The sequence below is a fragment of the Corapipo altera genome, unplaced genomic scaffold (assembly GCF_003945725.1).
Source record: "Corapipo altera isolate COAL_440 unplaced genomic scaffold, ASM394572v1 2b, whole genome shotgun sequence".
Taxonomy (NCBI): Eukaryota; Metazoa; Chordata; class Aves; order Passeriformes; family Pipridae; genus Corapipo; species Corapipo altera.
Window position 1 is genome coordinate 30,724,313 of NW_020884874.1, and position 24,859 is coordinate 30,749,171.

Genomic DNA, 24,859 nt, shown 5'->3' on the forward strand with positions numbered 1-24,859 from the left:
CTCTAACTCCAGGTCAAACCAAGCAGCATCAGCTGCCAGTGCAAGACAGCCCTGTGAAGCTTCCACATACAATATAAATACATTTGAGCACATATTTCACAAACTGCCCACGATCACCTACCAAGGTTAGAGCCTGAAAAATTTTCTGTCAAAATCTTTGGTTAAAACAAAGGGTTTCAGCTATCAGCAAGTACACTGGGGGAAGAGAAACCACACAAAACCAAAACCACCTGAAATGAGGGGATCATAAATACCTCTGTGATGATAGACAGTGGATTGGACATGTGCCCCATAGATATCAAAGGTTAAACTTCACCCACAAGAAAAGGACAATGCCATTGTCATCTCCCTGAAATCCCAACCGCTATGGCAGGGAGGAGAGGAGAGAGAGAGAGGAGAGGCAGGTAACTCCTGCCCAAAATCTGGCAATTAAGATGTTTCTAAGCACACAAACAGTAAGGCACTTGAGAAAGAGATAGAATAAATTTATGAACACAAAAATCACACACTAGCTTTACTACAGTTAGTTTTGTTACAAGCACAGATTACACTTTTTAATTTCTAAGCAGTTACAAGGAAAACTGAATCACTTTCCACAAGTTAGTGTTATCCATCTGCTCTTTTTTCTCTGCCCAAATTAGAACTGTTATTAGGCTCACTTGCACTTGTGGAGGTGATTCACAGGATATAAGGTCAGAGGGATCACTGTGATCATCTAGCATAATCTTCTGCATAACAGAGGAGCCACCTGCACAAAAAGCCCATCTAAATACCAGAAGGAAGCAGAGACAACAGATGTCAAAGACCCTGCTCAGGCCCAAGTAAGCAATAGTGCTTGGACAGAGAAGGAAGCCAAGCCATAAACTGTATATATGTGAGTAGCTCTCTCTGCTAATTATGGCAGAGTTTCAAATCAGGCAGATATCACCAGCAACCTTGTTTGAACATCTTCAGGAAACAATGTTCACAGTACAAAAGACAATGTTATTTTGTTCTCTGTGACAGGAGAGTAAAGATAGTAGCATTCTGCAGTTATCCACAACACGGACTTTTTCTGCTCTCTCATATTCCAGAGTCTCTTCTATCCCAACTCCATTCAGCCAGAGGTTTTCCAATTCTCCTTTTCTAAAAGCCCAAAGGTTGCAACTCCAAACCCTCCTCATGACCTGTCTTTTCACTCCAAATATTAAAACCTTTCCTGATCCATCCCCTCAGAGCTGCCTCTCTTTTACTCAGGTTCCTACAGTCTGTCATAATTCCTGCTCTAAAACTCTTTATAGAAAGAGCTTATCACAAATAGAAGCCAATTCCTGAGACACAGATTAGTTATACCTGGCTTCTACATATTACTACATGCTCCAATTTCCTAATGAGAAGATTAAGAATGCTTGGCTTTCTATATATTAGTGTTTGCCCCACTAGTGCCTCCCCACCACTTCTCTGGCCTCTCACTCCAAGCTCCCACCCCATCCCAGCACACAGGTACAGGATACAATCTGGTATGCACCAGAATGTCCTTCACATGCACATGCTGACTCGCCATCCATCCAGTAGGAAAGACATCTACACATTTTTTTTTAAATTCTTCTTTAACGAAGGCATTGCATTCAGGGCCTCCTGATTTTCACAGAACCTCTAGCTACTTAATTAGCTTTATGACACAAAAGTAGCTTTATGAATACTGGATTGAATTTCCACTAGTTAATATAAATTGGACCAGTAACACAGGAGGGGAAAAAAAGACTGGAAGACAAGCATTATCAGAGTATCCTACTTTCCTTGTGAACAGGGATTAATCATTAAACAGATTTCAAAAAACTGCATGCTATTAATATATTTTTTAAATTACACAAATGCTAATTAAATGTTTCTGAAAGGAAGTTAACCAAGTATCTCCTGATACAGACCATATAGGTGGAATAGAGTCATTTAAATAAATAGGTGGACTAGAGTCATTTAAAAACAAATGGAATTTATAACCCCATGGAATTAAAGTCTTTCTTAGCAGTCCAGTGTGTAAGACAATAATAACATAGCAACTTGAGCAGTTAAGTTGTGCAAAATTACAGTGTTAGTTTCCTAGGTTTGATTGTCTCAAACCCTCTGATAGTATTTAGAAATCTAGTCTTAAGACAAAAAAAAATACAATTGGTATTTCATCTAGGGAAGGTAGTAAAAAATGAACTTTCCAATGCTAATTAACTCAGAAATTAAAAAAGGAGAACAAGAAAGAAATGTCTTTACAAAGCCATAACACTGTCACTTAAGCTGTACCAGGGGAGGTTTAGAGAGGATGCTAGGAAAAATTTCTTCACTGAAAGGGTAGTCAAGCATCAGAACGGGCTGCCCAGAAAGGTGGTGAAATCACCATCCCTGTAGGTGTTCAAATGGCATGTGGATGTGGCACTTAGGAATATGGTTTAGTGGAAAGTCACTTAACAGACTACATACTAGAAATCTTCTACACTCTTCTGTGGCCAGCTTATAACAACTGACTAGTATATTTCAATTCTTCATAATCAAGATTCATACCAAGTCGTGTTACCTTTACAAATTCCTGGGCACACAACAGTTGGAAGACAGAAGCAGAGGGAACTGTTGCATACCCATCTTGGCAAGAAACTTAAGCTCAGTCTCTACAGAAATCAAATAGGCAAATAAAGTTTAAAAAAGCATAAACTGCTTATTTTGTTTCCAGACAGCCTAAGTCTGAGCTTCATTAGCTATTCCATTATTTTGTCAAGGATCAGTCACTGATGCCTGTAAATTATTCACCTCAGCCTATTAACCTTTGTAATTACCAAGATGAAACCTGAAACTTAAGAGGTTTAAAGGAAGTCCTTAAAATTCACGTGGTGTAATGGTGCTCTAAAGATGAAGGAGAAGCAAGCAAAAAGCATGAACAGAGTAACCAAAGAATTCAAATCCAAAATATTTATTAGCACAAACTACACCAAATAGTCTCATTTCTATCCATAAAATAATCCACCAAGCTCACTACAGAAATGATCATCGTAACTTTGCCTGCTCTTATCTTCACATGACCAACCCAACGTGTGTTAAGTGTCTGGTACTGTCACCCAGCTCTAGTGAGGAAAATTAAGTAAAAGGCAAGTCCAATTCTTCAGATAAATTATTTCCTTTCCCAGTCACATTCCTTTGCTGGCCAACGAATATCACACCACTGGGGAAGGGGGAAGTTTCGTTCAGAAAAATATGATGCTAAGCAAAGCTTTGAGCACTTTGTCCATGATGAAATGAGTATTCTTTCTCTTGAGGCAAGAAACAGAGCCATAAAGGTGTCTTATTCTTGTGTGTTCAGTGAGACACCTTAATGGAGAAAAAATAAAAGATAAATTGGAGTAAAGTACTATGACTGGTCCCTTCTTATGGCTGCTGGAAAACATTTTCTTTTGTCATTTGATCAGAACAGCAGTAGGTTGAGGCACTGCTAATCCTATATTCTAATTAAACTCTTATTCCCTGGCTTAGTCATTAATTAGTCTCCAAAGTTGAAGCCCTTACGATTAACTACTCTGAAAGTACATAAATTCTGTTTGGTAGTTAGAGGATACATATCTGGAATGCATTAAACCAGGTATTTATGCAACCAGGCAAACCACTGATCACCAACAGTGTGAGCCCACTGAATACTTCTGAACACTTCAATACACAAAGATTCACTCGCAAAAGTGTGACAAAAACCGGAGAAGATACTCTGCTCTTGTGAGACTCCACCTGCAGTCCTGCATCCAGTTCCGGGGTACCCAACATAAGAAGTAGGTGGACCTGTTGGAGCAGGTCCAGAGGAGGGTCATAAAGATGATTTGGGGACTGGAACATCTATCTCTCCCATGAAGACAGGCTGAGAGAGTTGAGGTTGTTTAGTCTAGAGAAGGCTTCAAAGATACCTTACAGCAGCCTTCCAGTATCTAAAGGAGGTTAACAAGCAAAATGGGGAGGGACTTTATCAAAAAGTGCACTGAGAGTATAAGGAGTAAAAGTTTTAAACTGAAAGATAGTATATTTAGATTACATATACAGAAGCCATTCTTCACTATGAGGGTGGTGAAGCACAGGAACAGATTGCCCAGAAAAGCTGTGGATGCCCCATCCCTAGAAGTGTTCCAGGCCAGGCTTGACAGGGCTTTGAGCAATCTGGTTTAGTGGAAGGTGTCCCTGTCCACAGCAAGGGGTTTGGATCTAGATAATTTTTGAGGTCCCTTCCAACCCAAATCATCCTACAATTCTATGAAAATACAGCAACAGAGCAGTCAAAAAGGAAAGCAAACCAAGTTCAAAGCCTACAAAACCTTCGGCAGACCTTGAGCCATGGGCTTTCCAGCTGCCAATTGCTTAGGCAAAGGACTTCATGTACACATCTCAATTCCCATGCTTCTATTATTTAATAACAAGCTTTTAGGAGGACTGTGATGGAACCTGTGCAAACGCAGGGTTTGATTACTGTCACTCTAACACATTAAGTGGTTTTGTGTACTATTTGGAACAGACACATCACCTTTAACTTTCTGGAAACTGGCTAAACAAACAAAACAAAAAGTCACCTAATGAAAGCAAATAATCACATGTCACTATTACTGCTGCCTCAGGCAACAACTTCAGTAGATCAGTCATACTCACAGGTGTAATCCTGTCCTGAGTGCATTTTCAGAAAGGATTCTTTTGCATGCCTTCCCAGTACTAAGGAGTCAGGCAACAAGCCCACTCAGGATTCACAGCTCTTGTCCAGTACACAATTACCCAGATGAAGCAGCTCAAGAGCTTCAAGTCCCTGACTTTGTTTCACGTTCTACCAAAGGTCAGTGTCCCTGCAGCAGACAAATGGTGTCTATGCCTCAGGGAGGATGGCGTTTGCAGCCTGAACATTGTTAGCCTGAGTACCAAAATTAATGATGATAACCACTGGTGAAACGAGAAAAAAGAGGGCACTACCCTAAATTGGTTAAAAAAGCAGAGACAAGCTTATGGAAGTAAGAGTCCACAGAAAGGTAGATATAATTTACAGCTGTAGAAATCCCTGAACTGCAAACCACTGGAAAATAAGGCATATTAGAGGAAGCACCACTGAAGATCTGCTTATGGAACAAGTATAAGCACGTGGTACCTAGCTGTGGACACCACCATAGGTGTCATGCTTGGCTAAACCCAGCACAGCCCTTTTTATGGTAACCCACTCCCCTGCTAAACTGAACAAGAACTGTGAATCCAAGCACCCAGGCTGAAGAGATAAGTAACATAAATCAGTTCATCCAACCAATTTCAATGTTGAAACAGCCAACAGAAGATTAAGATTCAGTATCAGTGTTCAAGACCTTTTAAAAGCAGTCTTAACTAGACAGCAACGTTTTAAACTCAAATGCTTAGGAATCCCCCCCATACAGAAGGCCTTTGTATCTTTGAATGACTTTAAAATGAAAGCTAGTAGCACAGGAAGAAACAGAGGTATAGTCTGAAAAAAGTTTCCACCACCAGTGAACATAAATCAGCAGTTAAACACAGACATACGCTATTGAGTCTTGCTGGCACAACTCCACCTTGAAACATGAAAAACACACATGGACATCACTAATAGCAATAGCCAAACACACATGGACATCACTCTGGCATAGCCAAACCTGTATTAATGAAGAGCTTTTGCTGGCTTCATTTACTTATATTGAGGAAATGATGACAACTGCATGGCAGATCAAGTCTCTCTGCCAGTAAGAAATGGAGGCTATACCAAGTACAGCCTCTGTATCAGACAAAAGCATTTGATGTAATACAAAGTGATCGTTTCCTCAATGCAAAAGTTTATCTTGAAACTCAGAGCATTTGGTCTGAGATACTCTAATCAATAAAAGCACTTACACCTTTCTTAGAGGACTAAAAGTAAGATCAGCCCTTTTTTTAACCCCCACCCCAGAAAAAGCCAGGACAAGATCATCATTGCTGGGTCACATAAGGCAAGAGGGAATTTCTTCTAAGGTTTTCATATTTCCACTCCCACCCCACCCCAGAAAGAAAAGCTATTTGCAAGTGGTACCAAATAATATTTCTTACAACAATTGTACTGAACAAGTATTTCCCAAATCTCCCAAAATACATGCTATAAGCAAAGTTTGGACACGAGCCGTGCTTAAAGGCCAGAGTTCTGTACAACATCCCAGTGTGAGGTTAGTTCTTAGCACCTTCTCTGCACATCCTCAGTTCTCCCAAGAGCCAGCCACACATTAGTTTTGTCAGACCTATCCATGTAAACACTCTCAAGTACCAGACAGCTCTGGTGAAGCAAAGCCTAATTGCTTTGAGCAGGTTGTGAAGGGTCTAGATGGATGTGTAATTGCTCAGAGATAAAGGGTCAAATAAGGAAGAAAAAGGAGATGGGGATAGGGTCGGGATGTACTCCTAGAAGCATGCAAAAACACTAGCTCTGTGAAAGAAAAGCAATACTCACATGGTCCCCCAACGGGATTAAGAGAAGTCTGCTTTCTATTTAACATGTATTTGTATTTCTGAGTGAGAAAGTGACCATAACAAATTAACTTCATACACATTTACAAGAATTTCAAAGTCTCAATAAAATGATGCAAGCAAATATAGTACCTTAATGAAAGATTCTTATTTCAGAAACATTATCATCACAGAAAGAACAAGTGGTATGAACAGGGTAAAATAAACTACAAAACAGAAATCAAAATCTCCTAAAAACACTGTTGTCCTCATATGACATGCCTTTGAATTTTTAGCTTTGTGTACTATAAACTATGTGTGAGAAGTAAGGAATGCATGTAGAAAGTATTTTTAATTCAATTTCAAATTCTTTTCTACAAACTAAAAAGCAAAAAGAGGTTTACTTTTAACACTGTGTTAACTGTCACAAGTAACTTCAGCGTTTCTGACAGTCTTACCCACATCACACAAGGTAAAACTAAGAGCTATGCAACTGATGAAATTTGTTAAAACTTTGAAGTTGTTCCACTTTAACATAACATCTTAAACCATTGTAATGTAAATACAGTTGAAAATCTTAAACAGTTTAATATTTAACAATTATTCCAAGATCTTTCTACAGTTGTTTGTTCCTTTAGAAAACAGTCTCAATAACTAAACTATAAAACCACTTAGTTTTTTTCAAAAGAAACACCACAAATGTTTTCATCTCTGACACAATGATAGAAGAAGCTTAATTCCCATAATACAGATTAGATCTTCATATCTGAAGATCTCTAATTTCACTTGATGTCAGCTACCACTTCTGATTTTCTACAGTATTGCTGTATTAAGGTTACTCTTTAAATGTTAGATTTTTGTTGACCAGGAACATACAAGTAAAGCTGCAGTAGAAAAAAGGAAATAAAACTTTTTAAATTACAAAGAAGCAAGGAAATGGGAAACAGTATTAAGGATGTAGAGAAGGGCATACAAACTCATGCACACTGCTGTCTGAAGCATCAGACAGAGCAAGCTGCAGTACAGTGCTCGTAGTTCAGATTGTCAATGCTGACACACAAGAGCAATCTGTGGCAGAAGCAGAATCATTCACAAAACCCAAGTATTTATGGAGCCTACCCTGAAGGGGCAAGAAAAGAATTCCTGCTACTGCACACACATCTGCAAGCTGGTATAGCAGGACCAAGTACATCCTAAACATCAGTCATCTACCTACCCATTATTTGCTCAAACAGCACAAGAGACATTATCACTGTCCAATAGATTTCGAAATGAAAATTCACTTTTGAAGAGTAACTCAAGTGGTCAGAAGATACACAGTATTCCCTTTTTTTATACAGTTATTCTACTAACTATTGCTATGATCCCCCTCAAATTACAGAGTCTGGCTAAGAAGGGCTCCGGAAGTGCTTAAAAGGCAGTATCGATCTTCTTTATCCTCCAGAATCTTTTCAGTCCAATTACAAACTGGCATGACTGGCTTCACAAGATGATATCTGCAAACTTCTGTTTATGCAGAAACAGAACCCTCAAATTTTGTAAGTGACAAGTGAAAACTGAGTAAAAGGAGAGAACGCAAAGGAAGAATCAGAGTGTCAAAGGGACATCTAAGAAGGTTAGAAAATAAAAGGAATATATGCGAAGATTTTTGTTTTCAAAAGAATTAGCATGATTGAGAGATGACATAGCAACCTATTATGCTAGTTTCAATTTCGGTGCATTTCATTACAACCTTATACATGGAAGAGACTTAGACTTGTCTCCAGCCCTGTAGAGATAAGTATACAATAAAAAGAAAAACATCAACTTGCTAAAAACTAAAATTAAAGCTCGGGAACTGTCTTGTCACATTGTTCCACTCTTTCACTTCATGTTACAACACTGTTATTCCTCAAGTCTTTATAAGGTTGCAAAAAGAAAAAGCAATTAAGGCTGACTACCAGCCTTAGCACCCTTCAAATGCAGAATGAAATTTGAGCTCAGTAAGGGAGCATTAGGAGATGACAGAACTCCAGCTGCTCAGCTGCAATAACTACACCTCCTAGACATGCAACACTACAGAAAAAGCCACAGAAATTTTCAGGAAAAGCCTGCATTTCTACCTTTTATTCTCTGCCTTTAGCACAGTGGAAGAAACCATGTAAGAAAGCAGTATGTGATTCTTGGGAGAGGAAGAAATACATAAGATTAAGAGTGAGCAAGGATGACACATGGACGTTTGTATTTATTGTACCATCTCCAACCCTATGACACAAGTTCTTCATCTGGATTGTTTCAATCTCCAAAACACAGGACAGCAGAAAGGTATGTCAGGAGGGGAAAGATGCAGATAGAAAGCAAGTTATCAGTTAAGACACAAAACCTGAAGAATTAAGAGATCAATACAGAAGTCTCACATTATAGTCAGATCAGGAAGGATGGCCTTATTAACACCATGCTCTAAGCAGCTGAGTTAATCTGCTTTCTGTGAGTGCATCAACATCCCCATGCCCAGACAACCCATCCACTGCAGCCCCTCAAATCAAGAGCCTGAGAAATGGAAGGTATTTATCAAATAACTTCAAAGAGGTACTTAAGCATAACATAAGGAGGAAAGTTGAAGGTCACAAAAAAACACCACAGTAGTAGCAAAATCATAATTGTGCAAAGTTAAAAAACACACACCACATCACTCATCTATACCAGGGAGATTTCAAAAAAAAAAAAAAAAGTTTCTCTGACAACGTAAGTTACTGTTTTGTAACTTTGTTTTAACTCTCTTAACTGCACATTTGATTTGTTTCTTACAAAGGTGAAGGCTCAATAATTCACTTATACTGCCATGAGAACACAACAGAAGAATGAATATGCAAAGACAAGAAAAAAAGCTTCTATGATTTAGTAGATGTGAGAGAGCACTCTTCCACTGCAAAGCAGTCAATAATAACATGAGCCAATCAGAAATTATCTATTTGTCTCAAAAGTCTTTAAGAGCTACTGCTAAGCCAGTAAAGCATTTCCCCAAAACCTCTTGCTTTGCAGGCTGTCTGAGCCACTTTACAGGAATTTCTACCAAGTCTATCATCAACTTTGCTCTGCTCCCACATACAGCACTATAAAAAATAAGATGGCTACAGATTTATTCATAGTGTCACATCCAATTTTTAACTGAACAGGGAGCAATGGCTCTGGGAGGACCACATGCTAAACTACTGAACTGATGAAGAACACTTATTTTTCTTAATTACTTCAGACACTGATAATTTGGGTACACAGATATGTTCGGTTCCGTTTGGATTCGGAAGGGTTGTTTTCTGTGGGGTGTTATTTTTAACGGCAAGAGTAAATTTTTTAGGCTAGTCAAATAGCTTCCCATTTTACAGATAAAGAGTACATTTACACTGTCAAAACAACAGCTAATTATTTACCTGAGATGGATCTGCTGTGTATAGTGTTCAAGGATATTCACTAGGACAAGGCTATTAGAACATACACATTTTGTCACAGATCTGACTCACCCTCTATCACTCTGGAGGAGTGACAGCTACGAGGCACATGCAGCTTTGTGCACGCCAAAGAGGGGACTGGAAACAGGGCAGCAAATAAGGAACACCATGCTAGGACTTCGCAAAAGGCACTAGAAAACATTCACTACTCCCACATTTGCTGGCTGTAAACCAGTCTTAGGGCTCCTGTAGGCTCCTCAGTTGATGCCATTAAAAGTAAGAGTAGCATTTACACACAGAGCAGCAGAACGCTGCTTAGCAGCTGATCAGGACCATTTTCAAGACGCTGCAAATATTTAATGCAAGTCTGCTTTTCTCAAACATGGGTTCCGTTTGTGTTGGTTTTAGAGTCACACACTATAAAGAAAGGTACAAGGAAACATTATCAGCCAAACCCTGTTCCTACAAGTATTAGCATATTTGCTAAACCATACTTGGAATTACTTTCAGATATATTTAAGTTTGTTTCAATCAAGAGTCCATTTTCACCATCTGAAACTTTCTGGACCACAGTAAACTCATGCTCTTGCTGAGAGTTGACTGCATGTGTCCGCCAAGGAAAGACAGCTTTTCTCACAAATAAAAGCCCAGTTCTAATTGAAGATGTAATTTAAATCAGCAGGTTTTTTCATTCCCATTGGGGGAGGGAGGCAAGGATTTGGGAATTAAGGAGTGCAATTGAATGTGGGAAGACAAGAACAGGTAGGGAGAAGGTGGTTTAGCTTTTGTCTTTGTTTTACACTATCCTATTCTATTTTAATTGTCAATAAATTAAAAGAACTTCTCCTCAATCAAGTCTGCTTTGCCCACAGCTTGAACTGGCAAGTGATATCCTTGTCCCCATTTCAACCCATGAGCTTTTCAGTCTTCTTTTTCTCCCCCTGTCCAATTGAGCGGAGAGTGAGACAGTAGCTGGATGGGCATTTGGCAACTACCAAAGTCAACTTACCAGAGGGACTGAACAGTAACAAAGAAAATATTAGCTGCAATAAGGCACACTTACTGAAACTTAGACATAAAAATCTTTCCCCTTAGCTTAGAGCAGGACATCTGATAAGACAGCAAACTAGTTTATGTGGCCATAAAATAATTCCAGCTCGACTCCTGAGGGTAAATTCTTAAAGTTATTTTTATTGCTATAACAAAAACAATAAAACACCCAAAAAAACCCCCCAAACCAACACCAAATACATTTTAAAAAAAGAGAAACAAGATGCATGCTCTATATACAACAAAGCCTGTTATAGTATTGCTTACTATCACTTCTAAATCATTTGATCCTAACAATGAGTTAAACTGCAGTGTTTTCTGATATTAATCCACTGCAAAATGAAATATCTTGGAAGGATAACATCCTGCATTGTCAGCAATACCTTGGTTTCTCTTTCAGTTTCAAAACCAATAAAATCACTTGGTTAAAATAAGCACTTTTTTTCCCCTTAGTTACAGGTAGATAAAGTACACAAAACAAAAAGAACCTCCAATAGAAGACTGGCACTACTGTGCACTGAAGTGGGAACAACAGACACTTTCATTATTTTCAAGAATATACCACTTGATATTATTAGAGACAGGCATTAAACTGCATCAGAATCAAATAAAAACACAAGAGGTATACTGCGATTGGTTTAATCCTGTCAATGTATTAGCATTTGCAACTTTCTGCTAACAAGTTACGTATAATCAGTTCTGTCCACAGGTCAAAAACCAAAAGGATAAAAAATACTTGCTTCCATTTAATAACAATTTACTGCTTGCTTACTACAGCAGAGTACACTATCAGTAAGTCATCATTTGATACTCAAGTTCACCAGTTATATTTTCTCTCATTTTTATTAAACAGAAATGAGCTTGAACATTGTGGGAGACTCCACCTGCATTCAGGACTACTAAACAAAATGCTGAGATGTGTTCCCACAGGAAAGTTGTCTGTGTAACCCACACTGTGGAACTTTTTTCAAGCTACTGGAGTTACTGCTTGTAGATTAGATAAGGAATACTTGCATGAAGTTTTATGGCAACAGATAGGGGAATGATGGTGAGATATCAGGTGACAGCATTTTCTATCTTTCTTGTACACAATGCTAAGAATCCCAGTGTATTAATCTTCATTCTCAAACTGACATCTTCAAGCTAAAGTTTAGAACTTTCTCACTGGAAGGAAAACTAGAGTTAGTAACAAGTTGCTTGGTCAAAACAAGAGTTAGTAACAAGTTGCTTGGTCAAAAATTATAACGCAAGACCAACATTATAGAAAAATCAGAGAAAAGAAAATGGATGCTATTTAGTAATACAGATTAGTTTTGAAATATTCAATTCCAAGTTTATATTTATTTCAGCAACTAAAAAGATCATATTCATGACCTTCAAAAGTTCTCTGCATCTGAAGTGGAGAAATAGCAGAAAGGAATGTGCCTGACAAATTTGGCAACAAAAAAAAAACAAAACAAAAGTATAAAGACTGTATATAAGAGAGAAAGTAGCTTTAGAGGGATCTATTATTCTACTTTCAGAAATTAACAACTTGACTATTTCTTTGCTACCCTAAAAGCACCACTGGAAATGTTTTCCTCATATATAAAAAGACTCATGTGTCACAAGCCAAGTAAATATTGATTTTACTATAGATGAGTTAGGAGTAGAAGTTAAAACATTCCGCGTAGACCATTGAAATTATGAATTGCTTTAAAAATGTCGCATTACAAGGTATTAAACCAGCTAAGAACCTTTTAAAATAATCTGAAGCTTAAAATGATTGAGCTGTACAATTTTAGCAGGGGAAAAGTATAGCTGAGAGGCAACACTAAAAGGCCAGACTTCAGCAGCTCAGGAAGCCAAGCAGGATGCTCTCTTTCAACCCAAAGCAGGCAGTCCTGGAGCCTTGATGCTGGGGGACAGCTCAGGGGCGACCCTGGAAAAGCACTGGGCTGGAACCAGTCACCAACACAAGAGGGGATCAGTAGAGACAACATCTCTTTACAAAGTTAGCCTCGCAGCTAGAAAACTCTATGCACTCCTTCTAGCCAGTTTACCAGAACAATGACAAATACATGATCTTTGACATGGTCGTGGTTCTACTACCTGCCCAGCTCTACTCACATCCCAGGTATATAACTGAATGTTTCACCTGTATACTGTAAGTTGGTATATCTCAGGCCCTGATTTCAAGTTAATAGATCCAGAACAGTTAAGCCTGAGCAATATTTTATCTCCATAAAGAGGAGATATTTCATAACTGCACTACAAAACGTACACTGTAGTCAAATGCAGCAAGACAGATACAACCATCCTGCTTCCATCTCCATATGCAATACTAAATGATCTTTTATCTGTCAAATATTACTAAGGGCTGTCAGTGCACACTGTTGCGTGCCAGGTTTGACTGGGGCAGACACAAGGGGAAAGCTGTTGACTGCCATCCTGCACAGCAGAGAACTCAGCACACTCCCTAATTTCTACAGTGAACCCTTGAACCGTTTTTGCTGCTTTTCTGAAAACTTAGAAATTGTTCTCAGTATCTAACAAGTGTCAGAGTAAATGCATCTCCTTGCCCCACAGCACAAGCCCATTTTTTTTTTTCACTCGCTGGAAGGATCAGCCAGGGAATTATTGCAATTTGCTTTCTCAGCCTCTTGCTTAGTGAAGATTAGGGCGCACTCCACCCAGACGCCACACAAATGAGGTCACATAGCAGACCACACTGCTGCCAATTCCTGCCCTATTCATCAGGGACAGGGGCAGGAAGCATATGGAGCTCTCAAGTTAAGGGTCACACCATTTCAGCGAAAACATAAAAGTGGACCAGCAGCAGATTATTCACCGGTCGATGGAACATGGTTTCTCCGTATGGCAGAAATGAGTCACAGGCACCACTCTGTCCAACACAATGCAGAGGGGCACACACTGCATCCAGAAACAAAACACTCCCCTACAGTTTACAAAAAGGACTGTACTACAAGACAATAGGAAACTTTCCAGTTTTTCAGTATGTGTGTGCATTTAATAGTTTAATTTACATAAGAAGAGGGGTTTTTAAGTCTTTCAGATCATGAAAATCAGTTCAGGTGAAGACCCAAAAGGCAACTATATAATATGATGACATTACTATGTAACCTGTTTTTATCCACAACTACGCTGTATTTCAGAACACATCCTTCATCACATGCCACCAAAAAGGACATATACCATTTTCAGGTGTTTAAAAGCCAGAGTTGTTTAAAATCAAACAGATTTGAGGTCCAGCATGGCTCTACTAAGCAACTAACTAACCCAGAGTTTATAGTAATACGAACACCATAAGTATTATTTTGACTGTTGTAACCACTTGTGTGTTCTCATAAATAACTTCAAGCTGCTATCAGTGCATATATCTTCTGGGAACACAGATTAATTCCTGCCCACCTGAAAGGAAGCTTTCCATTTCTAAGCTAGTGCTCCTGGGATTTCCATAGGGAGACTATTGGAGCAAGAAGGAAGACATAAATGGTAACAGAAACTAAATGCAGAGATTTGAAAGATATGCTCTCAAACTATCCACCTGCAAAATGTCTCAGTCATGTCATTGCCAGTACTGTCTACTGCAATTAAAAAAATAAGACTCATTTCATCACTGGGGTAGTGGCCACATAATTAGTTCACACAATAAAATGTAAATTGATCTCTTGCTTCTGTTGACAACTGTGTGAATAAAATAACAAAACAATATCTAGTGGCATAATGCTAAGATGCTTTATTGGCTTCAGGAGTTGACATTTTATGGAAATAGTGCCACAAGGCAACCTCTTTCAGAAGGCTCCACAGAACTGGCATCTTTTTCTGCCTCCATAATATAGGTTAAGTAGCCTCCCTGCAAATGACAGGGTGACATCCATCTGAGTAATGAGGTAATTGAGGTTAAAAAATTATTTAACAATCACATCAAATACTGCTACAAAAGTGGAGTACGTATATATAAAAAAATAGCTCAACCATTTCCTTGTAACAGTTTTAAGAGTTTTCCTGGAAGAATATAAATTATCTCCCATGACACAGAACAGTAATGAAGAAAGCCCATTTGTTTGAACAGGTGAAGATATTAGAAGATCCCTTCTTTTTTCCCCTCCCAGACAAAAAACAAGCTTTGGTTCCAGTTAGGCTCCAGCAGCCTACCAGTGCCACCACACTCCCAGCACCTATCACCAATTTGAGAGTTTAAGAGGTTATTAAGAGAGATTAGACATTTATAAAGGACATCCTATTATATGAGCTAAATTATTTAGTATGCTTTAGGCCATAAACCAATCTCTGACTAAACATGTTCACGTCTTTTAGGCTTCAGAGGACAGAAGAGAGTCTTATCCATTTTGGTTTCACCTAAACTAATTCATTTACATTCAAAGCCTTTATCAGATGAGCTTCAACCCCCCTTCCTCCAGTCCCTTCAATTCTCACAGCAAGCAGACAAACAAAGCTGCACCTCTCCTGACACTGCAGTATTTACAGGGCAGTAATCACCCCTAAAATTTTCTAGCCAGAGAGCTGCACACAAGGTGCTTCCTAAACTTCTCAAAACTCTCCCTGTTATTTATATTCTGGATTTCTGTGAGAAGCAAAGGACATGAAAAAACAATTACACAAACATCCCCTCCCAACTTCCCCACCCATTTTTTCCCTGCTTGAGTATTTCCAGTACTGGCTATAACATCAGTCCCAAGTTTATGCTCTTCTAAAAATAACAATAAAAGAAGAAAGGAAAAAAATCCAAGAAATATTCCTAAAAAACCCACAGCAATACATACAGAGCCAGAACAAACATTTTCCCCAAAAAACAGCTCAGGTGAAAAAACAAGCAGACTGATTTTATCCTGCTTCTAACCTTCCAAGAGTGATCAACTGCAGCTGTCTCACATTAGTGGATTGAATACATGCAGACTTTGAAGAACACCAGATCTCTCCAATCTATAATTTACTGAGCTCTCCAGAGTCAGTCAAAAGCAACTCCACTCACATTACTGAGTTTTCTTAACATTTTTGTCAGTTTTAACAGAGTTTGGACTGAGCCACACAGGAAAAGTTTCTGCTCTCAACTAAACTGGCTTATATCCAAATCCAACGCATTGTTCTAGAAGCAAACATACATGAGATCAGAGTTCAAGCCCATCATTTTATTCTAAAGTTAGCCATGACACTGATACATAGTAGGAGGATTTTTGTTTCTCTTTCTAAAAACCCATATCTAGACTTCAGCTTTGTACCAAAAAACCTGCATCAAAAGTAAAGTCAAAGAGACTAAATTCTCTATTATCAGCAGGGTCTGCATCTGTGAAGTTCTGACACCAATTCACAAAATAAACAGCCCACATCTGTCACTTACTGAATCTAAACAGCATATTCATAGGTAGTAGGAATCCTCAAATTGTCTTTTCCTTGCCAGTCTATGCTATTTGGCCCTAGTCACAAAACAGCAGAAGAGACAATACATGAAATTTCAACTGGAACGGGTAAGCAAATATGACAGAAAGAAAAGGAAAGAGTAATATTCCCAACTTCTTCTCTTCCAAAGACCCCTCCACAAAACATATTCTTTCCAAATCACAGGAAATATTGTTCTCTTGAAATACCACCAAAATGGGGAGAAAAGCCTGTGAGGGATAAAGGAGCTGCTATAAGCATATACATTCGAAAGTCCCAGAAGACTGTAAAGAATCAGAACCGTAAAGAATCAAAATAATTAAATACTGAAATCACTGTAACTTAACAAGTAGTTTAAGAAAATAGGCGGCATTAAGACTTTCAATCAGACAGAACAGCAATAAAATTTATGCCACATTATGTTTATGTTATAGGTGAAAGGGAAGCCATGACACAAGCATTACCAACAGGATCTTGTGGCTGCAGGTGTGACGCAGCCAGAGCTCACACAGTACTTACAATGGAGCAGCACCACAGAAAACAGTTTTCCCTGTTCAGTTTCCTGCCATGCCTTCCACAGTCTGTTAGTTAGCACAAACTAACTTTAACAAAGCAGCTTGCATCACGTGTAGAAGATTAAAATAGACCCACGTTGCTCGATCTCTTCATCTACCACAGCCTTCAGAACACAGGTAAGCACTCACCCAGTGGAGGGTAACGGGTCTGCCTGTCGGTATCCCAAGGTGCAGCAACCTTGTACTTTTTCCACACAACTTTCCTGGCTGTTTGAACACTCATGATCAAGCTCAGTCTCTGAATAACAGGAAAGTGAAGATGCAGAGGAAGTACACGCTAGTACCCATTCAAGAACTGCATGCTGGGACTCAAAGGGGAGGGAAGCGCTGGTTTTCCTCAGAGGGCTCGACACATTCAGCCGCACAGTGACTGACAAAACCAGTCAGGAAACAAACTTTTTAAAAGGCTGCACGTAAACAAGTAATGGATCCAAGCTAATTGAGATTTGTTTTTAAAAACATATGAATATGCTGCTTTGATAGGACACGCTAGCTTTCAGAGAACCAGAATATTAAATTCACCAGAAAGCAGGTGGCAATTTTTCCTTTTCTGTTCAAATTAACCTGTCTGGTCAAATACCATGCTCATTTTAAAAATCTTAAGTATTTTTAGCCTTTACTTTGCAACAAGTTTGCAGTATCACCGTAACACCTTTTCCACACATTTGACAGAATGTGAAACCAGAACAACTGTTCTAACAACCTTTCAAAACAGCACAAGAGATTTTAAAAACAAGATTTCAGCATAAAAAGGTAGTTCTACAAATAAACCTCCAAGTCAAAAATTACAAATCCTGATTAGGCATGCCCTTTCCACTGTGCAGTAATTCCAAATAGGACAGAGCAAAGAAAAGTAAAGCATAAGGTTAGTAATGTAAGGTTATGATAGCATCAGAGTTATTTTACAAGAAGGCCTTTAAACTGTGCTTACCACCAGCACAGAAAGCAAATCCAGCCTCTCTATCTTCAAAATACTGCTGCCAACTTTATAATCAAATTAAGCAGACTACAGATTCTGTAGTTATGAAAGACACACAACTCCAGATTGAACACTTTAGGATATTGAACTGTACCAAATTCTGATAGTCACAACAAAGTAATACAAGAAGAGATTAACTGTAACACATAACTACAAGCCTATGACAAAAGAGAATTCTAAACAGCACAATTGGTTTCAAAATCAAATAGATGCTGTTTGATTTACTTGTCTTATTGTACTATGCTATCAAATAACTGCTCTAAATGCTGCTCTTATCTGTCCATTAATATCCAGTTGGAACAGTTTACTGTGTCACACGCAAGACACTATTTGGGAGAGGGGAGGAGGAGGGAACCAAGATCAGATTTTTCTTTACATTTTTGTGGGCCAAGAATTGGTCTCACTTAGTTTTGTGGGTTGGAAGTTTTTTCCAATTTTAAGAATTCCTCAAAGTTGAAGGCTGAAAGACTTCACACAAAGGGAGTTTTGTTTCTGTGAATACAGGCAACCATACATTCAGGGGGCTAAATTAGACGTTTGTATCCAAACATTTCTGTGAACCACGCAAACAAGAGCAACATGTAATAAAAGAGCAACAAGGTAATAACAGCTTTAAAGTTAGAATTTTTATTTTAGAAACAAACAAGGATGTATTTTGCCATAGTAAATACAAATAAAAACCTTACTGTGCTAAGCACTTCACAAGTACAAAATAGAAAGACGCTGCCAACTTCACCAAACTATGCGAATTAGCAGACAGCCACGCATGTATGCCAGAAGTCTTAGTAACAGCAGCAGAGCTTCCTTTTTTGCTCAAAAAAGGAAAAAAAAAAGCTTTCCTTTTTGCTGAGACTAGTCTAAATTCCCTAAGAATGCTCTCCTGTTGACCCAATACCTCATCTCACCTTGGCCCCTGCCACTCCAAGGTAAGGCCCATCCACACTTGCCAAGACCAAAGAATAAGCACAAGTTTCAGGAGTCAGCTACTTTGTTACAATATTTCCCACTTCTCAAAAAAGAAACGGTTAAACACCACTGATGTGTGTTTAACACACTGATGTGGGAGGGAACCACTGATGCACCAGAGCTTTCAGAGAACCTCAGCTCAAGCTCTGCCTTGCCAACAGCAGCTACAGCAGTACATTAGAGAAACCGCTTTTATCTAACAGCAAGTTTTACCTTGAAAATCCAGCATTTCAGTAAGAATACACACTGAGAATATTTATTAAGAGGGGTTTGTTGTTTGTTTTTTAAACATAGTGCATCTCTTGCCTAAATGAAAATATCATTTCACATCAGAACCCACCTGCAAAGAAGTTAGCTTTAGGATGGCATGAATATTATTTTAAGAAAAATTCTAAAAAGTGAAGCTATGGCCTCTGTCAAAATCTGAAGTACTGCATGTGAAATCCATGTGTTAATCACAAAAGCTGATAAGCAAAAGAGAAATATAAACTTCTGGGCAAAGTAATCTTTGAAGAAGGCAAAAGAAGATTTTTTTGCTTTTCTAAACAAACACAAGAGTTCAACATACTAGCATACTCTCTACCCATAAACCACTTCATTCATTAGAAGATGGTCTTATTCCTACTACTATTGAATTCAATAGACCATTTATTTAGCAGCTCTCTGACTGGAGTACATGCTCTCTTTTATTCTCTCTGGTGTTGACAGCAGTAATCAAATTTTGTACATACCACTGGCCCTATTATAGTTCAACAGCAGCTGGCTGCCTGCCTAGTCTTCTTATCATGTATGATAAAAAAGACCAGCCAAACAGACCAGCTGAAACCATTGTTGGAAGACAGAAGTGAAGCCTAACTAGATGTCCAGTAAGTAGAAATCACATCTTTTTAAGCTTGCCCATGTATAACAAAGCATAAAGAACAAGGCTTCGCTCAAAACATGACAAGTCTGCTTTAACAGTTTTCAGAAGGGCTGGAGCTTAGGTGGCAATTCAGTCCTTGTTGAAGAGGAGATCTGAATGTCATACTTCATACATGAAACACTACCCCAGCTATAGCTCTGTCCACACAGCAGGGAACAGAAAAGCACAGAGGCAAGGAGTGGAAAGGAAAAAAAAAGAGGGGAAAACGCCCAGATAACTGTACCCATTCATTTGAAGGTGAGCTCATAAATGCTCAAGATCACTTCTCTATCACGGCCCCAAGACCCACAAAGTCAGTACTGGGCTCAGAGCAAAATTAAAATTCACAGAGGCAAATGACAATGGGAGCAGAGGGCAACATCCTTTAATTATAAAAATTCCCTGCATGCAAGACAATCTAGAATGAGATTGGTTTCCATTTCTTCTTTGCCTTCTGGGAGCCTTCCAAGAGTCAAGAATGCCTTGAATCTGATAAGAGGAAACTGGCTTCTTTTTCACAGCCTGCCTCCTTCCAGCTTTGTTCCAAATTGGCCCTGGTTAACCATGCTCTGAACTTCCACTCTTCCTGATAAGTCATTAGAGAAAGGCTGGTTTTTACAGCAGAGGAAAAAACAAACCTAAGGACATCTTATGGGAGCAGAATAAGGAGGTATGGAGTCTCTCCTTTGCCTTCTTTCTCAATCACACACAAGCCAAGAGCCTCCTCCTTCCTAGATGAGGAGCACATTCTTTAGCAGGGTTCCTGTGCTACCTGTTTAGTCCTACGCTTCATAATACTGCTATAATGAGCATCTTGTTAAGCATTTCTCATGCTGTGGGACATTAACACTCCATAATTTTGTTCAGGATGTTTTAATTCGCCACAACAACATGACAGGACTTTTTTTTTGCTAGCTAGACAAACATGTTTTGAATTACTAGACCACACAATACTTGTTTGAGCAAGCAAACAAGAAAGCTTCAAGGTAATGCTAAGGAGAAGGATGGTGAAAAGGCAGCAGGAACTTGAACATAAAGTAATGTTTCAAATGCCTGCTGCATTTTTATGGAAACTGATTACGAGTTTAATCTCTACTTCCGGGAAACCCACCGCACCAGCAACTTCAGATAGATAACAAGGAGTTTTCAGCATTTCTATTGAAACCTCCTTTCACACAGCAGGTTCATGTCAACAAAGTTTTCTCCTGAAAACGGAATTAGCAACACAGTAAATGCCCTCGCTAAGGTGGAAGAGGAACAGAGTGTTGAGTATGGCAGCTATTGGAGCACTGCAGTACAGATAACAGATATTCTCCCAGTGCTCACGCAGGCAGCTCCAATACAAACCCTTCCAGCATGCAGCACCTCAGCCATGCTGTACTTGACACATGGTTCTTGTAAAACAGTGTGTCTGTGGCTGCCACAAATAACCAACTCATCTTGCAAAAGAAACATTAGTAGCAACTTTAGATAAATTGTAATACCTTTCAAGAGTCACCATAATTTTAGTCACTCTTTTTAAAGTTCCTCTTAGAGCTTCCCTTTTCCTCTTGTATAGATATAAGGGAATATTTTGAACTTAAATACTGAGAAAATCTGTGGAGCACATCAGTCTTCCAAAAGCATTGTTTACATTATAATCATACCCATGAAACCCAACCACAACACAACCAGCAACTGCTTTTCACAAAACATCCTGAGCCACCTGTTTCCAGCAGCCCGAAAGAGTGACAGCAGGTTCACAGGAGAAGTAGGAGCCTTGTGTATTTTTCTTCTCATTTAAAATGCTGAGCACACTTTCCAAAACAAGGTTGCTTGCCTATTCATGGGCAACTTTATAAAACAAATCCCAATCAATCCATGACAGATGCACAGCTCAACACTTGTGTGTTTGTATGCTGGGGTATAATGTGTATTTCAGCAGGAGCCCTGGCATTGAGCCCTGAGTGATAGTGCTTGAACCCAAGCACAAGAGAGGGACCATCCCTTGAGCTGCTCCAGCTCCTCCAACCAGCAATCCTGGTGGTTTACAGTTCTCAAAACCACTGGTCCTGCTGCAGCAGGACAGACTGAGAAGCCTGGGTTCAACCCAGCAGCCAGGCAGCTGTTAAGACCCACTGGTGAGCAACTACACCCAGGACAGAGCACTGTCCTCAACACACTCCACAGCATCAGGAATTGCTGTAGAAAAAGGCACCGCCTTTAAAAAACATTTAATTCTTTTGCCCTTCACATGCCAGAACAGAATCCAAAGCTTTGGAAGCAATGGTTTTGGCAAGCGTATAAATAAAATAATTTACTTGTAATCTTTCCTGTCACTCATTTTGTAAATGTCTGTTTGTACCTCCAAGAACAAATATTTCAAAGCTTCCTTCTAAATCACATGGGGATATTTTTCCTTAGAAAGTATATTCCAATACACTCTTTTCAAACTCTCCCAGCTTTCCCCATGCAGACCACACAGGGTTGTGCACTGGCATTTGCCACAAGATGGGCAGAGGGGAAGGACAGCATGTGAGGAAGCTGGGAGAGCAACTCTGGAGCAAGCACATGTCCCTCCACTTGTCAAAGCTTTCAGGCCTTCACTGAGGACACCTCTACCAGCTAAGGTTGCAACCACAACCCTCATCCTGAAAGCTAAAACCCTTATCTCCTATCACAGGAGAAGGAGGAGGGGAGATAATCACAGTTAAATATATTAAAGGTGCATTTCAAGAGTGGCACAGCCTGCGAGATGACTGCATTCATGGTTAGCAGGGTGCCACCAACAACTGCACCTCCAAACATCTAGAAGTCTCCTTTTCTTCTTTTAATGCCCTATAACAATGCATGGGTGATCCGATAGCACCCTCTAAGAAATTAACTCTCCAGCTGTACCATTTAGAGCACAGTATTTATTTGCATACTGACACTGAGCTGTCACAAGTATACACATTACTAATCTTTTTATAAGTAGCATTCAATTTCTTCCACCCAGACAGTCTACTTCCCTTCCCATTTGCAACAATGTATTTTATTCATTCTTTTATACAACAAAAAGCCACAAAGGACAAAGAGTATGTGGAGAGCTGCTCCCTTCTACAAAGAACTTCTTACTGAAGTTCTCTGGACTTTCCAGTTACCATGCTGGGGATGGGGAGTTTTGCTCACCTCAAAGAGGGATCTGCAGAAAGCCTGCATTAGGAGTCCCAAGTCTCCCCACTCCCTCCCTGAACAGCCAGAGTACTGGAGAGAGCTCCCTAAACTAAACAGGCTGTCTTTTCCTACTTCAGAAAGCTAAAAAAAAAAAAAAAAAAAAAAATCAGCAAGAAACTATCAAGGCACCCTAAAACTAAGAAAAATAAAACAAAGTCTGTTCCCTATAGTTATGTCGCTGATTGTAGGCAGCTCAGGAACAGCCTTCCTATAAGCAGTTTCTTGTCCATTAGGAAATTTTGAGAAATACATACAAGAAGTTTGACTTCTTTGTGTTGACTGGAGTCAAGTCTATTAAGAATAAATACAGCAATTATTGGGAGAGGACAATTACACAGACAACACAAATGCATCCCCATCTAAACTCCCCACTCCTCAGAGGACAAACCTGTCTCCTACCAAGGACCCAAGACAAGCATCCATCTTTCCAAAATAGGTGCTCTTATCAGAGTCAAAAAAACAAACAAACAAAAAAAATCAAAAACCAACCAAAACCAATCACACATCAACCCAAACTACATCTACTCAGCTCAGTACAAGAAAGCTGCACTGGGTATTCAGGACTCAGCACAGCAACATAGCACACAGCTCAGGTGCATACACCCAGCCCATTGTCCTAGAGCAGCCTCATGGTCCCTGGGGACCACATACTGCCCAGTTTGATGAGGGCAGGCATAGCACTGTTCCTTTTGCATGATGCCAGAACAATAACTTACAATTTTCTGAACTACAGAAACCCATCTTAAAATTGCCAACACTGCTGCCACTGTATGAGCCTTTATTTTCATAGAAGACATCTTTACCAAAATAAATCAAAAAAAAAAAATCATACAAAACATACTCCAGTTCAATCCTCTTTAAAGCCTCCATTGAACTGCAGATTACTACACTACTTGTTAATTTGTCCCAATATTTAGATTTGCACTCACTGCTAAAAGCTTACACAGCATTCACAACCTTTAGCCACTGGTCTACTTTTAATAGCTACAAATTGCAAATCATTGAGTTACTAGTATTACCAAGACTGCAACAAGGCCAGAGAATATATTTCAGTAGATAGTCCAACATTCAGATGGTTTGGCAGGTATAACACTACAAAGTATTAAAAAAAAAAAGTCATTACATCACATTGTACATCATTAAAACTACTGTTGAAACTAATGGTCTTCTTTTTCCCCTTCCTCACCAATTAGCACAGCAAGAAAAAGAATGAGGTAAAACCACCTTCTTTGTTAATATTTAAATATTGAACCTACTGGAACCTGCAAAATAACTGATTAATAAACTACTCTGAGGTTGAGGTCAGTTTACAGAGGACCATCATGCAGCAGCTATGGCAACACAGAACCACCACGTTGCACCACCAACCAGCAATGGGAAACATAAGAATAAAGAGCAAAGCAACAAACGGCATCAACCTGCTTCCTTATGGCCACAGAAGCAGAATTAAAGCTCTCAGAGGCAGGACTCTTCAGTTTAGCACAGCATTTCTGTGTATCAAGGGACTGGGGAAGGAAAAGACTGTGTAAAAGAGACAAAGCACATGGCACAACAGAACCGTTACCTAAAGAAAGAAAAGACCCATCACCATTAATGGAGATGTGGTAGAAAGAGGACCAGGCAGTGGTAAGCAGCTGAGGGGTGGTAGCTGATTCAGTTTTGCAAGTCAGCAAAAGGTTGCATGTTTACACCCTCGCTTGTTTTCAAGAAATTTTCAGCAAGCTTTCTGTGTATACTTTGCAGGCTTCTACCAGGTCACATGGAAAACACTGGGCTCAGTCATTTAAGCTCGTGTGCAGAGGAGTAATTACCAAAGCTCCACTGGACAGAAGGATTGCATTCTTTTATTCTTCAAATGCCACCACCCACTCAGATATGATATTAAAACTCTCAGAAACCTTGTAAGCAAATCCAG

General features: G+C 39.2%; 1 protein-coding gene across 4 annotated transcripts in view; it reads right to left on the bottom strand.

Annotated features, from left to right (window-relative positions):
* UTRN (utrophin) overlaps nucleotides 1–24,859 on the bottom strand; it is a 363,103-nt gene that overhangs the window by 312,280 nt on the left and 25,964 nt on the right. For 3 of the 4 annotated variants that reach the window (XM_027631965.1, XM_027631979.1, XM_027631957.1), the window contains exon 1: nucleotides 17,033–17,145. The exons of the other annotated variant lie outside the window; for it this stretch is intronic. In XM_027631965.1, the coding sequence (XP_027487766.1) occupies nucleotides 17,033–17,126 (94 nt within the window). In that variant the 5' untranslated portion in view covers nucleotides 17,127–17,145. Of the gene's footprint in view, nucleotides 1–17,032; nucleotides 17,146–24,859 lie in introns of those variants that run through there. 4 annotated transcript variants of the gene reach the window in all.